Raw genomic sequence first — 16,259 nt, forward strand, 5'->3', positions numbered from 1 at the left:
GTCCCCTGAGAAGAGGTTTTCTTGCCTTGAGTCATGTTCAGTACCTACATAGAATGTTCCAGGCCACCTGTGTGCACCCGCATGTGTTAAGCCACAGAGTAGCCACACATCATGACCAGATTTCAGTTTGATCCCTTGACTTCCTGGGGCTGAAACTCATTGTTCACCAAGTACCCAGGGCCGTCTTTCTCCATCAGCACCTGGAGAATCCCAAGGTTTCCTCAGAAAGCCAGGTAAACCCATCACAGAGGACATGAGAAGACTAACCTTGAGATTCCATTCATTCCTGACTATTTATGGACCAGCCATGAAACACAATAGCTTCTTCCTGTGCCCATCAAGCCTGAATCCCATTCTAGAGATCCAGGTCCCTATGTATGTCTCTATGAAGACACATGTCCTGAAGGTCCTGTCCTCGGGGGGCTTCCCTCTGATGCAGCCCCCTGCTGCACTTTCCTTTCCCATCCACACCTCAGGGAGTATCTGAAATGGTGGGCTCTGTGTTCCCTCTAAGGTGACACTACATCCTGGTTATACCTCCAATTACCCAGAAGTACGCTTTTAAAACACACCCAACTAGGCAGCTGTTGGACACGAGTAGTGAAGGAGGCTCTGGTTGTAGAGGAACATGCTACCACATTGAGGACATGGGACAGTACAGAACACAAGGACCTTTGGCTGCCTAAAGTCCCTCACTATTGCTGTGAGCTCAGCACAGAGTTGGGAACATCTCCCTGGGTGGATGGCACCCTGGGCATCATAGCTCTCCAGAGGGGCAGGGTACAGCTCTATGCTCAACTGGCTCAGCCTGGCAGTGTGAAGCAGCAGGTCCCTCCAGGCTGACATGGAGATGCGGTTTCCATGGAAGCTCAAAACCCTGAGCTGGGAGCAGTGGCTCAGGGCAGGCAGCAGGGCCTGGAGCTGGGAGTCAGTGATCCTACAAGTTTCCAAGTCCAGGCTCTTCAGGGTAGCTGCAACAGTCTCCAGCAGAATTTGGAGGGGCTCTGGACTAAAATTGGTCAGTTTGATGACCCTCAGTTCCAGGTGTCTGAGCTTTCTGGTGTTTGGAAATCAGGAAAGATAATTCCAGTCGGAATCTGACAGCTGGCAGTTGGTTATTGAGAGAGTCTTTAGGGGGGTCTTCAGGTGTCTAAGGAGAAACCAGACAGTTAGTTCTGAGGAGCAATGTCAAAAGGCAATTCTGCCTTTTGCAGAATCTGGTCATTCACATCACCCCCATGTCAGGGCGAGGTTCACCATCACTCCTGTGACCAGATGGGTGCACATCTCTATGGCTCCCCTCCTCACTGCAAAGCAGAAGGGCACAGCTCTCTCCACAGAAGGTCAGGGGGAGTCATCTACAAAGGATAAACTCAGGCAAGATGAAGGAAACCCACTGGAATTGTCCACCTGTGAGGCTCACACCCTGTACCCTCCATCCCTGCTCCTCACCCTCAACACCAGAATCACCATCTGAGGCTCAGAGCAGCCTTCCCCAGAGGGGCATTAGAAGCAGCTCCTCTGCTCCCCTCTGGAGAGCACAGAGCTTCCCTGTTGCAAGGTGTAGGTGAGGGGGCTTCCCTCCTTCAGCGCCCTCTCCTCTACCCTGTCTCCCACCACTTCGCTGAATAGGCCTCCCAGAAAAGGAACCTCACCTACCTCACTAGCTCCTGTCCCCTGTCCACCTGTGGCTGGCACACAGTAGGAGCCCTTTCATAGTTACTGATACTGGTCTGCAGAGGATGCTCTCCCCCCTTACTCACCTCAGCACCTGCTCCAGATGGCCCTCTTGGAGGAGGACAGCATCCACACAGAACTTCTGCAGGAAGTCCATCCTGAGGAACTGCGAGGTGAGCTTCGAGAGCAGCCACTCCTGGTCCTCTGGGGAGGTGTGGGCAGGCACACGGACCTGGGAGACAAGCAGCTTCCTCAGGGTCCTCATCTGGCCCAAGAAAGGAGCACAAGCAGCCAAGGTGGAGGGCGCCCAGGTGCATTGCACTTCCACCTTCTGGACAGAGTCCAGCTGCAGCAGTCTCAGGACCTTCCTGGTGTGGCTGGTGGGTTTCCCAAAGATCTTCAGCCTATTGCAACACAGGTGCAACACAGCCTGTCCCTTCTCTGTGTGACCCACAGGAACAAGTGGGTCAGGTATTCATCCGGGGGCCTTTCTGTGAGGCACAAGTCTATGACTACCTTCAAGGGTGGCTTAGCTGCCATTGCTGGACCATATTTCAATTTTCAATTCTTCTTCATGGACTCTGGTGAGCGGGCATCGACCACCGCTCCAGACCACATCCTCCAGAAGTTGTGGGGAACATTTCCAAATCCAGCACCTGCAGTTTCCACCTCCTGCAGGGAGGACAGCAGAGTCTCAGCCCTGAGGCCCCTTCCTTCCCCTCTCAGCTGCTGCTCTCTGCTCCACCTCTTCCTCTGTCTCACTTTTCTCCACCCACTTCCCTCCAATTCAGCCCAGTGCCCCCACCTGTACCAGCTGAGTTAAAAGCAGGTGCAGCCTCCTTCATGGGTCCCCCCAGCTGCCACAAGCACCTCCACATCCAGAAGCCACTTCCAGGTGGGGCTCAGCATGGCCAAGGCCTCTCCACCCCTCCTTGCTGGCAGCACAGGAAGCCTGTGGAGCACACTTCAGCACCAACTCTCCCTGCCTATACCCATCCCTTCCCTGGCACCGAGGGTGCTCCCTTCCAGGCCACCTGGGTCCCCCTCACCTGGGGCGATCCTGCTGGGCAAGCAGCATGTCCAGCCCATCCAGTGCCACTCGGATCATCTCAGGCTGTGGCTGCCTCATCAGGGCCCCCAGGGGCAGGCAGGTGAAGGGCCAGGCCTGCACCATTTTCTTCAGGACCTCAGTGTGTCCCCTGCTGAAGGCCTCCACAAAGAGTGGTGGGAAGAGCTCTATGGGCAGGTCCTCCAGATCCAGGACAGCCCTGGACTTGTCACTCAGCAGGCTGCGCCCTGCCAGCTCCAGCAGCGTGGGTGGGGACTGGATGCTCATCCTGGGGAGTCTGAAAGAAGAAGGATCCTGTAAAATGGTCCAGGGAAAAGGCCACTATCCCATCCATTGCCAGCCACTGGGAAGGGGGTATTGGGGAGTCTAAAAGCTCACATCACCCTCATGGGGGAAAGCCTTTGATTATTATTTTGTCCTAATACATAGGGAGTTGGAGTGTCATGTGACCTAATGCAGTGGTGGGCTCCTCAGATTCAGCAATTACCATGGCTGGAAAAGGACATGTCCTCACATGGATGACATTAGTTTGTTTGTTTGATTGTTTGTTTGTTTTGTTTATAGATGGACACAACACAATGCTTTGTGTGTGTGTGTGTGTGTGTGTGTGTGTGGTGCTGAGAATTGAACCCAGGTCCCACATGTGCTAGGCAAGTACTGTACTGATGAGCCACAATCTTATCCCGGGTGACATTAGTTTTAATTTTAAAATCATTAAATGAGCAATTGTAATAGCACGTGCCCATATTATAAAATATTTGGAAATTACAACAGAGTCCCATGGATATCTGTTACCTATGAGAGATTCTGCCACCTTAGGGGGGAGTTGAAGAGAACAAATAGATCAGAACAGAGTCTGTGAAGTGTTGCATGAAATAGTTTTAAGCTTTTGTGTAATTTGTTTAAACACTAAAATGTCAAAACCACGTAGGCCATAAGGTATAATTTTGGGGACTGGGACTGGGTATTGAACTCAGAGCACTCAACCACTGAGCCACATCTCCAGCCATATTTTGTATTTTAGTTAGATACAGGGCCTCACTGAGTTGCTTAGAGCCTCACTGTTGCTGAGGCTGGCTTTGAACAGCAATCCTCCTGCCTCCTCAGCCTCCTGAGCAGATTGGATTACAGGCACATGCCATCTCACCTGGCAATAAAGTTTCATTTTAAGGGCACACAAAGTAAATATCTTAAATGTCAAATAACAGAATTCCAATCAATTATAATGATATAGAATTCCAATCATTCTCCTTGGGTAAGAAATATTAAAGTGGCTTTGGCTGAAACTCAGTAGTGAATTGGTCACCTAGCATGTGTGAGGCCCTGGGTTTGATTCTCAGCAGCACATAAAAATAAATAAATAATGGACTGGGGATATAACTCAGTGCGTAGAGTGCTTGCCTCACATGCACAAGGCCCTGGCTTTATTCCCCAGCACCACCAAATATATAGATAGATTCAAAAATGTGTTGTGTCCCTCTCAACTAAAAACAAAAACAAAACAGAAGAAGATTTGGGCCTTTTGCAAATGCCTGTGATTCTAGCAGCTGGGAAAGCTGAGACAGGAGGGTCACAGTGGGTTCAAGGCCAGCCTCAGAAGAGGAGGTGCTAAGCAACTCAGTGTGACCCTGTCTCTAAATGAAATACAGAATAGGCCTGGCAATGTGGCTGAGTGGTTGAGTGCCCTCAGTTCAATCTTTGGAGCAAAAGGAGAGAAAGAAAGAAAATTGAAAGCAACATAAACTAAAGTGCAAATCCTAATGTTCAGCATAAAGGTAAAATCGCACTGAGAGGCAAAATCTAAGTCTTAAATTGGTGCATAAGAAAAAATCAAATACAAACTTGTTCCTGCCTCTGCACAGATGAGGCTGGAACCAGATAATTCTCAGTGAGGTGATTGCCTTACAGGATCTGGGCAGATATATTGGGATCCTCAGCAGGCCAGGGTTGGACTCCTGGGCTCCAGGACTCTTGTGTTTCTCCTCTGGCTCTGAAAGAGCTTTTATTGACCTCCCTTACCACACCCCCAACTCCACCTTTTGACTAGCATGCAATCAGAAAGAATTATCTGATCACATTCCCAGTCTCCACTCATGTAACCCTGATTGGATTTTCTTTCTCCAGATTATCTGATTGAGTCAGATTTTCATGCATGAGCACAAAATCAGGGAGAGTGAGGGTCAGGGATGCCTCTGTCCATGCCATGGACTGAATTTTACACATATGTGACCCTCCTGTTCCTGCCTATCAGTCAGAAAAGCCCTTAATCCCTAAACTAAGAAAAACTAAAACTCCAAAATATATTGTAAGGGAAACCTTAGCCCTATCAAAATTATTTAAAAAATAATTTTAAAAAATTCCAGAGAGAAAACATGTTTTTGAAGACAGTAGCATCACCAGTGAAGAAAACAGAATGACCACCAAATATCCAACTGCCAACAGTCACATAGGTATCCAGTTACTGTACAGCACATGTAGGCCCACTCAGAGAGGAGGCATGCACAAGGATGGTTGAGTCAGTCTTCAAGGCTTAGGAAAAGACTTCTTTAGTTTGTCTCTTTGTACTGGGGATTAAACCCATTGGTGCTCTTCCACTGAGCCACATCCCCAGCCCTTTCTATTTTTTTTTTTAATTTAAAGACAGGTTCTCACTGAATTGCTTAGTTCCTCACTAAGTTGCTGAGGCTGGCCTCAAACTTGCCATCCTCCTGCCTCAGTCTCCTTTTAATATTTTAAAACAATGTAGGTACTGACTTTATTTTTCTTTTTATTTGGCACTAGGGATGGAACCTAGGGGAGCTGTACCACTGGGCTACATCCCCAGTCCTTTTCATTTCATTTCAATTAATTAAATTATTCATTTATGTAGTTTTGGTACTGAGGATTGAACCCACAGGCACTGTACCGCTGAGCTACACTGCCAGCCTATTTTATTTTTATTTTGAGACAGGTTCTTGCTAAATTGCTGGCACTGGCCTCGAATTTGAGGTCTTCTGGCCTTAGCCTCCTAAGTAGATGGGATAACAAGTGTATACTATCACACCCCATTTCAAATTAAAAGTTTCAAAAGGTATAGCATTTGTCTAGCATGTACAAGGCCCTGGGTTTGATCCATAGCACCAAAAATAAATAAACCTATAAATCCAAAACCTGTGTTCAAGTATAGTTGTTAGAGGTTGTTTGTTTATTTGTTTTTTCCATGAATTTGATTATAGTTACTTTTAGGAAAAAATCCAAATGGTGACTCATATGATAAATACTTTGAAGAGCCATGATTAAAAATCTGTTGGTAATATGATGTAACCATCTATTAACAAGGTGATTTGGTTTTTTTAATATAGTGTCCAGAACTATATGTGAAAACATATTAGTTTTTTTAATTAATTTATTGCAATTTTGAAGCAAATATTAATAAACAGCCAAATAAATATAACTTGAAAAAGTTATGTCTTATTTGACAGGGTTTCTGATCATATCAAATTAGGCTACTTGGGTTAATTTCTCTCTTCTAGAAATCCCTTGAGAATTTCTGGAGCCCTCCATAATATCTCAATGTTAGCTCAAGGTCAAGTGACAATGTAGAATTTGATCCTAGAGAAGTTAGTCCACAATCTCAAAAGGTTTAAAGCACTTAGTGAAAGTAGGGTCTTAGATCATTCTAAAAGATAAGTCATTTAGCCAGAGTGATGAAAGATTTTGAAAGCTAATACAGAAAGTTATGTCATAGGAAATAGTACTTCAACTTTTATCTGAGATGACTAAGCTTTCCTTTTTTTCAAGTAAACAGAGACCTTGTTAAAACCAATATAAAACTCCAGAGGCTGAAGATTCAAAGCCAGCCTCAGCAAAAGCAAGGCACTAAGCAACTCAGTGAGACCTTGTCTCTGAAGAAAATACAAAATAGGACTGGGGATGGGGCTCAGTGGTCGAGTACACCCCTGAGTTTAATCTCCAGTTTGTGCCCCACCCTCCCCCCCAAAAATCTAATCTGAAGCATAAAATGTTACCTCCCCCTAGTACTGAGCATTGAACCAGGGGCACTCTACCACTAAGCCATGTGCCAAGTCATTTTGGTTTTATTTTGAAACAGGCTTGACAAATTGACAAGTCTTATCTGAATCTTGCCATCCTCCTGCCTCAGCCTCCTGGGAAACTGGAATTACAGGCATGGCCCACTTCCCTGTCTTGAAAGGCACTTCTTAGAGTGCAGCTCTTTGACAGCTGTTCATCTGGAACATTCACATGAAAGCCATCACAATTTTTAATTATGGTTGGTATCATTTGCCCACCAATTTCAAAATGTGTTTGAGAATGAACCATAATAGTCTCAGCTGGAGTGCAGAAGAAAGTCTCTTCTGGAGTTCCTTGGAATTTGTGGGTCCCATTCTGTGTTTTATTAATCTCTTGAGAACCAAAGATAAAATCTTATGCTCTTGTTTGGAAAGTCAGGGGGTTGGAAGCATTTCTTTTGTATAAGGTGGTGGTTTTAGCAGAGTCCTCCTGAAAGTTCCTTTGATCAAACTATCAAGCTTAAGGACCTTCTACTGCATGGTCCCCTGAGAATGTCCAGGTATCATCCCAGTGGAAGTTCAGCATCTTGCTGGTGCCTGAGACATGCTTCTGTCCTTTTGTATCCAATAAATATCTTGGATGCAATCCTGGGTCTATCTGTCCCTAGCATTGGTTTCATGGACCCACCTTCCTTGAGAAGGTTACATAAGTTGCTTTGAGACAATTATCAAGGGCTACAAGCATCCTGGAGTGTAGTACAGGGCCACATTTCTCTGAAGTACAAAGCAGTTGGGCTTGGGAACACATGACAGACTTGTAGGACCTTCAGTTAGAGATGTCACCAGCTTTTTAAGAGGCATCTCTGGCCTTTTCAGGTAGGAGACAGGCTGAGCTACTGGGCTCGACCCACTTAGGTGGAAATTTTTATTTTAATTTTTTTTGTTGTTGTTGTCACACAAGGAGAATCATCTAGCACTCAGGAGAGAAAGGGTCAAAGTAAATACCATTATCCAACCCTTGGTGGTGGTAGGATGTCACAGTCCTTTACCACATCTGCCTCTGCACATTGACAGGAGGAGTGTGTAGTTTAAGTTAGATACAAACAAAAAATTTTTTATAAATCTGATAAAGTAAACCCTATATATCATCTCCAATTAAGCATAATTGAGTTCCTCTAAAAATATACCCTGAGCATTTATTTTGAACCCTGATGCAAAGAAAAGACCACCAACTCCAATTTTAAATTAAATTAAATTAAAGCAAGCTTGTGTTTGTGTACTTGATGAGACTGATCAGCAGCTGTCTCTCCCAACACAGGCTGAAGACCAGCCCCCCCAGTACTCCAGGAACAAGGTTTTATAGCTCAAAAAGTTGCAAAGGGGGTGTCTTGAGAACTTATGGGTAACAATATTTTGACAAATATAATACAAAGGCGGATATTAGGTTAATGTTCTACAGGGCGTGATATTTCAAAGTAGGGAGTAAATTTAAATCCCAATATTAGAATTTCTGAGGTGCCACTGAGGTTTCAGAGATGGTTGTTATCTGGTCAGGGAAGGCCAGGCATGGGTGGGTTCAATGCACAAGGCAGGAATTGCAAACAAGTTTAGAAATTACAGTAATTTATAGTAAAACACAAATGAACTTTTCATGGCTTTGTGATGAGATGGTTCTCAATCTTAAGATGGAATCAGGCTGTGTTCATCACTATCCTTCCCATACAGGAAACTATAATTTATCTTATAGAGAGAAATTCTATTTGCCTCTAGAATTTCCTTTGAACCAATGTCTAGTTGTTAGTTTTCTTATGTGTGGTTGACAATATCATGGTTCTGTTCTGATTTTATTTGTATTGTTAAATATGAGGGAGAAATGCTAATTATCAGAATATACTTGGAAAATACTTGAGTGTGCTTGGAAAATGACTAATTAATCCATTGGATGGTTTAATCCACTGATTAGATTACAGCTCTCATGATTTGATCATTTCTCCTCTTGTATTAATACAGCAGCTGTTTTTTTAAGTTTAAAAAAACTTTTATTACAGTGTATTTTTACATACTTATATACTGTAATAAATTGTTCTATTTTTGGTTATTGTTGTTTTCTTAGGGTGACTAATGTATGAATCATACTTCCTCATGGGTACTTATGTGCAGGAAAGAACTCGGGGTTGTTACTATCTGTGGTTTCAAGCATCCACTGGGGTCTTAAAGTGTCCCCTGAGGATACAGGACAGGGGCTGCTTTACTGGGATATGCCACCTCGGAAATTGTTGACAATAGGAAACCAAAGAGTTCATCCCTTGAATTCTCAAGTTTCTATCCATTTACTTAAAGAATTCACGTGGATGTGTCAATATTGTACCAGAGATATTGTGCAGGAAGACGGTGGAGGAAGGCCAGGTTTGGCTCCATAAAAACAAGCAGGAAGGAAGAGAATTCCACCGTGGGCGGGGGTAAGCCTAAATTATTTGAAGCATTTTCTTTCAGCTGGAGGCTACTTAGCGGCCTGGTGTGCTGGGGCTACAGCGGGCACATATTGTATCACTGATCCGCATCAACAGCCCTGTGCAGCACTGACCCATCAACCATGAAGAAACAGACTAGGAGAAGGCCCCCAGCCTTTCCACCATTTCCTACAGGGTTACTCCCAACCTCCTGGAGGCAAGGGGAGGGCAACCAGGACTTCTGACTCCAAAACGTTTGCTTTTTGCTAATGGCCCCTAAAATTGTAAATTTTATGTAAATTTTTTCTAATGGAGCAAAGTGAGCAAGGACTTGAGGGGAACACCCAAAGCACAGTGGGAGCAGATGCCAGTCCTTGCAGGTAGCTTTCCTCCCAGGGGCACTCCCTGTGGTGTGCCCTTGGGTTCCCCATCAGCTCTCCCTGCAGACCTGGGCATTCTGAAGTCAGAGGTGGCTTTCTGGGGCAGCTGAGGAAGTCTGTGCCTCCTGCAAGGACAGACAGCTTCCCCATCTGGACAGAAGGGCACTTCCTGGCTTTCCACCTGGTTTGCTCTGACCCCTCCCCCACCGCACCAGCTTCTGCAACTTTTTCCATGCTTCCCTAGTCAGAGGGATCCAGGGCCCTTCTAAGGTCTTGTTCCAGAAATCACAATGCACAAAAAGAGCTTGTGATGAGGTGGCTCCTGTGTTGCTTTTTGCTAATGGCTCCTCACCTCCAAGGAAGTGGGGCCCCAAGAGCAGACAGGGCAGTGCCATCCGGGGAGCCATCAATGCTGAGAGATCCCAGCGCCTAGGAGCTGCTGGAGAAGCGAATTCTAAGTCTCCTACCCGGAGCCTGTGAGAGTGGGACCCAGAAATCTTTGTTGAACAATTTCCTTGGTGGCTTTTCAGGCATGCTAAAGTTTAGGGGACCAAGGCATCTCCCTGAGGGGCTGGGCCATAGAAAGAACCTAGAATCTCCTAAATCCTCCGCCCAGGCAGGGAGAGGCTGTGAATCCTCCCCTACTAAACACTGAAGTTGCGGGGAAGGGGGGGGGAGTGGGGGTGGTGACTTAACGGGGCCTCTTAGCTTTCTCAGTGACTCCATCCTTCCCACGTAAAGGCTGAGTAACCCTTCTTAATACAGCAGCTTTTAAAGGACACCTCATATCCAAACCATGACTGGGACACATGCCTTTGACCCATGTCCACTTCTCTCCAGCTTCTCAAAGAGATTATAGCTTCCACCCTCAGTGGATTATAGAGACTGGACTTTGCCTACTAAGGTCCTCTGACAAGACTGGTTTTAGGTGGGGTAATGGCAACTCATCACCTTGAACTAGGGAGAGCAGGGAGGTGGGGCTGGAGAGGTGCCCCCAGGGAAGGGCTTGCCAAGAGCCAGTTGGCAGGCTTGCATAATGTTGCAACATGACCTGAGGTCGGTTTCATTTCCAGAAGGCTGTTGAGAGGACCAAGTTCCCCAGGATGAATTAACAAGAAATAGGGACACTATCAGAGGACTCAGTAGCACCAGGTGGGAAAGACTGGCTTGCACTTGAGTGACCTTGGGAAGCTTGGCACCCTGGGCAACTTGACTGGAGGCTGATGATTTGCACTCCACAGAGGAGTAAAGCTTCTCTTGGGTCAGGGATATTTCTGTACTGTCAAGGGTAGCAAGACTGGCCATGCAGGCAGATGGGGAGTTGAGGCCCTTGGTTCTCAGAGAGGACATGAGGCCAGGTTCTGCCTGCAGCAGGAGTCATGGGATCTCTAGTCCAGGAAAAGCAAAACCCAGCAGGAAAGCTAGATTCACCAGCAAATAGGATCCAGTTTTCCAGCTTCATCTACCCAGCGACCTCCAAGATGCCCCATATCTCAGGTGCAGAAACCAAGGCCTTGGGGCCAGCACCTTCATATCTAGCTGACAGAGACCTCAAGTGAGCCCTAAAAGACTCGAAGGCCAACATCAGATTGCATTCAAGTTCAAGCTCTCCAAGCATCAGGACACTACCCAGGTGCACCAACAGTGCTTCTTCCCCCACCACTGTGTATAATAACAAAAATAAACAAACAGAAAATCACTTTCTGGGTTGGGGGAGATCTAGTTTTGATTTATTATTTAAGGCTGCTCTCCAGAGTGAGCACCAAACACAGAAAAATGGAATCTGAAGCCAGAGCCTCCTGTAAATCAGCCACTAGGGGGCAGGCATGTTCCAGTGTGTCCCATCTCCCCCAAGCAATTTTCCACTGCTGGGTTCTAGAGCCAGATTTCATTGTGCCCAGTAGAGGGGATGGTCAGCTTGTGGGTGGACTCTGCCTCAGGTCTGGGTTGTCCGTTTGCCCTTAGCTCATTTATTTTTCTGTCCTTTCTTCTCTTCCTCCTCCTCCTTATTGTCTTCTTGCCACCCTTTCTCCTCCTCCTTCTTCATCTCCTTCTTTCTTCATACTGGGCATTGAACTCAGGGTGCCTAAACACTGAGCCACATCCCCAGCTCTTTTTAGTTTTTATTGAGGCAGGTACTCACTAAGCTGCTTAGGGCCATGGTAAGTCGCTGAGCCTGGCTTTGAACTCACTATCCTTCTGCCAGAGCCTCTCAAGCCACTGGGATTACAGACACTTGCCACCACTTTTGGCTCTCAGACATATTTTTTTTTTGAGACAGGATCTCACTAAGTTTTTCAGACTAGCCTCAACCTCATGATCCTCCTGCTCAGCCTCTTGAATAGCTGGATTATAGACAGGCACCACCATGCTCAGTTTAAATGTAAGCAATGCTAAAAGCCACATATAGTATTTGAGAGCATTTGGAAATAAGAGATGGAAAATGCTAATTCTGACATGAGGCTCAATTGTCATGTGTATCTTGTAGACATGACAGTGTGCCACTGTGGAGTGAAATCCAGGGAAAGAAATAAATCAGAAGAGTCCAGCCTATTAAAAATATTGTGTAGTACCAGGTTTGGTGACCTGCCCCTGTAATCCCAGCTACTTGGGTAGTTCAAGATGCCCTCTTCCTAGCACCTCCCTCAGCCCTGTTTTATCAGAGTTTGACATGGAGTGGTGTCATTTTGATGGAAAACTTTCACCATTAGCTCCACCTGTAAGTGCACAGGAGTTCATGGCTGATAGACATCCTCAGCAAGGACACAACCAGTTTCCTTGAGTTGTCTGAAACTGATGGTAACAATTTGGAGTGCTTGTGGTTGTAGGAAAGTGTTTAAAACCCTTTAAAGCCAGGAAGGCAAGCATGGGGACTATAAAAGGAATAATCGCCAATGACTGAGAGATAGGTATGCTCATCCTGCTTGCTTGCCTGATTATTTATTTATTTTTAGTATTGAAAATTGAACCCAGGGGCACTATATAAGGGTTAGTAAAAGGTCGGTCTCCCCAGTGTCAATCCAATAACCAGGACACAGGTTTAAGAAAAAGGAAAAAGAATGTTTGTTACTTTGCTAGCAAAGAAGGAACCCAGGGGACTCCTGTCCCAAAGGCTGTGATTCTGCCCATCAGCAGGAACAGGTTGTTTTTAAAGAGGCGTTTCAGAGAAAATGAGATTAGAGAGGAGAAACCAGGAAGGAGAAGATCAGGGAAAGGAAGTTCAGGGAGGAGAAGGTTAGGGAGAAGACTTTGGGGGAAAAATGTAAATTTCAAAGCCACAGGGGATATAGTGAGAAACTTATGTGACTCCATTTTTGAGAAACCAGCCTCTACCTCAGAGCAAAGCCTGTCCAAGGAAGGGGGCATGACCCTCGTCATTGGAAAAACCCACAGAGCACTCCTAGGCACATACCCACCCTGCTGAGTCGTTTATGTACAAATAACAGGAGAGATCTGAGGCACCAGGTGTCCCTGACTCAGTTAGCCTAGGTGAGGACCCACAGTAACCCCCTAGCAACCACCAATCAGCATGAGACAGAAAAAATACCTGGGGTGCCAGATGACCCTCCCAGTAGTTTATGGTGGTTGATAACAACGTGTTGGGAAACCTTGTAGTTCAGCAGTACTCCGCTTGTGGCTTAAAGCAATCAGTTCAAAGGAATCCCCTTCTTGTAGTAACCAATCACCCCTACCCAACTTGTTCCCACCAGTGAATGTGGTAATTATGTTTTAGAGTTGTTTTATGATTTTCCCGTGGTGTGTGATGATTTGCTAAAAGATCCTATGATGCATGTGGAGTCCCTGCCTTCCCCAAAGAGTGTATAAAACTGCTCAAACCCTGGGCTCAGGGCCTCTCAGTGTTACAAATTTCTATGTACACAGAGAACCCAGCTAGCTCGCAATAAACGCCTCTTTGCCGATTACATCGATCTCAGTCTCTGGTGGTCTTTTGGGGGTCCCGAACTGGAGCATAACAATAATAAAAGAGCGAACCCCTGTTACACATTTCCAACCCCCTCTTTTTTGGAGGAACTGGGGATTGAATGCAGGGCTGTTCGATCACTGAGCCCATCCCCGGTCCTTTATGTTTTTTATTATGAGACAAAGTCTCACTAACTTGCCCAAGCTGTCCTTAAATTGCAATCCTCCTGCCCTGTCGCGACCCCTTGCCCGCAAGGAAGACGCAACTCGGGAATCTTCTCTCAGCAGTTTATTCAGGTCCTTGATACTTTTTCTTCTCTCCCCTGGATGCCCCTCCCAGCCTTAATAAAGCACCTCAAGCCCCAATGCGAAGCTGCCACGTGGACTTTTCTCACAGGGTGCCAAGTCACAGCGTGCCAACTCATTCTGATAAGGAGTTGTTTGTCACAGACTACAGGGGAAACCAGCGCCATCTTGTAATGGCGGCCACAGTTCACAGAAACGGCTCACCACAGTTCCCCCTTTTTTGTTTTTATATGACAATACAGGCGAGAGTAGAGGTCCTATCCCACTGTGCAGAAGTGGCTGCATAGTATGGCTCAGCCCCAAGGAGGCGCCTTCCCCAGATCCGAGGCCATATCAGCCGACGCCTTTTTTCGTGGGGCGGGGCGTGGATAAGGTGGGGTAAGGAAGGACGTCAAACCCGCATGCAATAGGACATGCTCTCCTTGAGGTCCACTCCAAGGATCACTCAAGTGCAGTGCCTTGCCTCGCATCCTGTACCGTGACGATGGTGGACGGAGGGGGATAGCTGAGGCTGAACTGTGGCTGTGCACAATGACAAACAAGTTGACAGCACCCTGAAAGAAAGGCACGGACTTTAAAGCGATAGAGAAGCACTAGTGTGGAAACCCATCTGCGTGCAATGGCAGCAAGACCGGCAGAGTGCAAGGGCTTTCCAACACTAAGAGAACAGCGAGGAAAGACATGTCGATCCCAGTGCAATGTTATAATAACTTGGGGTGCAACGACCATGTCAAAGGTTTACTGTTTAAGATGCGCAAGCCAGACCTGAGGTGAATTGCCATTTTCTAAAGCTGCAAGAGCTTGTATGATCATAGCCTTATCGTGAGCATTGCGGGCCTTGAGGCGACAGAGAAACCACAAACAGAGAAACATACCAAAGCAACACATTGCATCAAAAATGCCTATTCCCACCCACTCCTTAAAAAAGGAAAAGGCAGATGACAACCAATTGGTAAATTGACCCAAGGTCACTGGATTGACATGGGTGTTATTCAAAACAGCAATCTGAGTTAGTTGAGACTGGATCAAGTTTTCTGCTTCCATGGACCAGGTTCCGGATAGATATTCTCCGATGATGCATGAGGCATTTCTGGAATCATAAAATCTGACAGAGGTTATACATAAATGTGCTCGTTGATCAATACAACCCAAATGTACTAGGTCAGACAATTTCTCAACTTGAGCTTGAAGTAACTCTATCCTTTGATTAGCAGCCAAAATCCCAGATAAAATGTGTTGATTAATTTTACTTTGAGATTTAGAAATTACTTGATTGTATTTTTACTTAAAAGCAAATTTATACTAAACACATTTATCTCAAATATCTGTAACTGAAAAAACAGAGTATCTGATAAATGTAAATATAAAACTTAAATTATAGGTTTTCTGTTGAAGAAAAACAATTAGGCAAATATATATTAACTAATTAATTAGGCATGTGCTAATTAATTTATAGATTAACAAATATAGGTTATCTAAATATCTAAAATATATATATAAAGAATAAGAACATAACTTATAATTGTATTAACTTTATGTAACCACGTGGTCTTAAAATATTTGGATCCAATTAAATTTATTTTTAGCTAGGAGTGCACTCTTCTATGTGACGTCACTTGATGTAACTGAAATAAGATCCTTGAGTATACATTTTTATTTTTATAGTTAGCAATGAAAATAAGGATTTTTTGGTCATCACAGGAACTTTGCCGGCTTGTTCCTGTGGCGAGCAAATGCATCCTCATAACCTTTAAAATTAAAAGTAAAGTAAAAAGAAGCATATTTGATATCTCTCATCAATAGAACATTATGTAGTAACACAACTATAGAGAAAAAGTCAGGTTATTTAACTTAGAACTAGCTTAAATTTAGGACTGTAACATAGAAACCTGTGGAATTAAATTTTGTCTGAAAAAGATATCTTTCATTAGCATTTACAGGTAGGCATTTTGTTGTAAAAAAAAATACAGGCTCTGAGCAGCTCCGGTAGAAACCTGAAACACAGCAGTACAGGTTAGTGGCTGGAAAGCGGGACTAGAAGTCCTGTCTGAGTGACTGTGGAAGAACCAATCAGAAGCCCGCAAAAGTGTGGGAGGTGGGACCAGGAAGCAGCTATGCCGGCCAGGCACCCCATGGTTACCATGGTGATGCAAACACCATGGAGTCTGGTGTCCATTTTTAGGGCAAAAGTTCTCCAAGTTTTTTTAGCCGATTGTATTTTGTTTGATTTTGTCTGCATTTTCCCCTGCCTGGCCAAGATCTTACTGCGGTAGCAGCTTGTTCTGTCTCTGTGACCTGCGGTTGCAGTTGTACATCCTGTACTTCCTGGCATTCCCCTAGGGAGTCTACAGATAGAAAGGGGTTGGTCCGTGGGAGGTGACGAAGTCGCCCACTCCCCGGGGTACCATTCCGTCCCTGGATTGCCCCATACACCTAGGCTTCCGGG

The 16,259-nt window shown here is 45.4% G+C and overlaps 1 protein-coding gene across 1 annotated transcript in view; it reads right to left on the bottom strand.

The window, feature by feature from the left end:
* Nucleotides 1–1,071: 1,071 nt before the first annotated feature.
* Nucleotides 1,072–16,259, bottom strand: part of LOC144249319 (PRAME family member 12-like) — a 29,863-nt gene continuing 14,675 nt past the window's right edge. The window contains exons 5-6 of the mRNA XM_077791575.1: nucleotides 1,764–1,881; nucleotides 1,072–1,150 (exon numbers count right to left, since the gene is read on the bottom strand). Coding sequence (XP_077647701.1) covers nucleotides 1,072–1,150; nucleotides 1,764–1,881 — 197 coding nt within the window. The remainder of the gene's footprint in view (nucleotides 1,151–1,763; nucleotides 1,882–16,259) is intronic.

Source organism: Urocitellus parryii, chromosome 11, assembly GCF_045843805.1.
Source record: "Urocitellus parryii isolate mUroPar1 chromosome 11, mUroPar1.hap1, whole genome shotgun sequence".
Taxonomy (NCBI): Eukaryota; Metazoa; Chordata; class Mammalia; order Rodentia; family Sciuridae; genus Urocitellus; species Urocitellus parryii.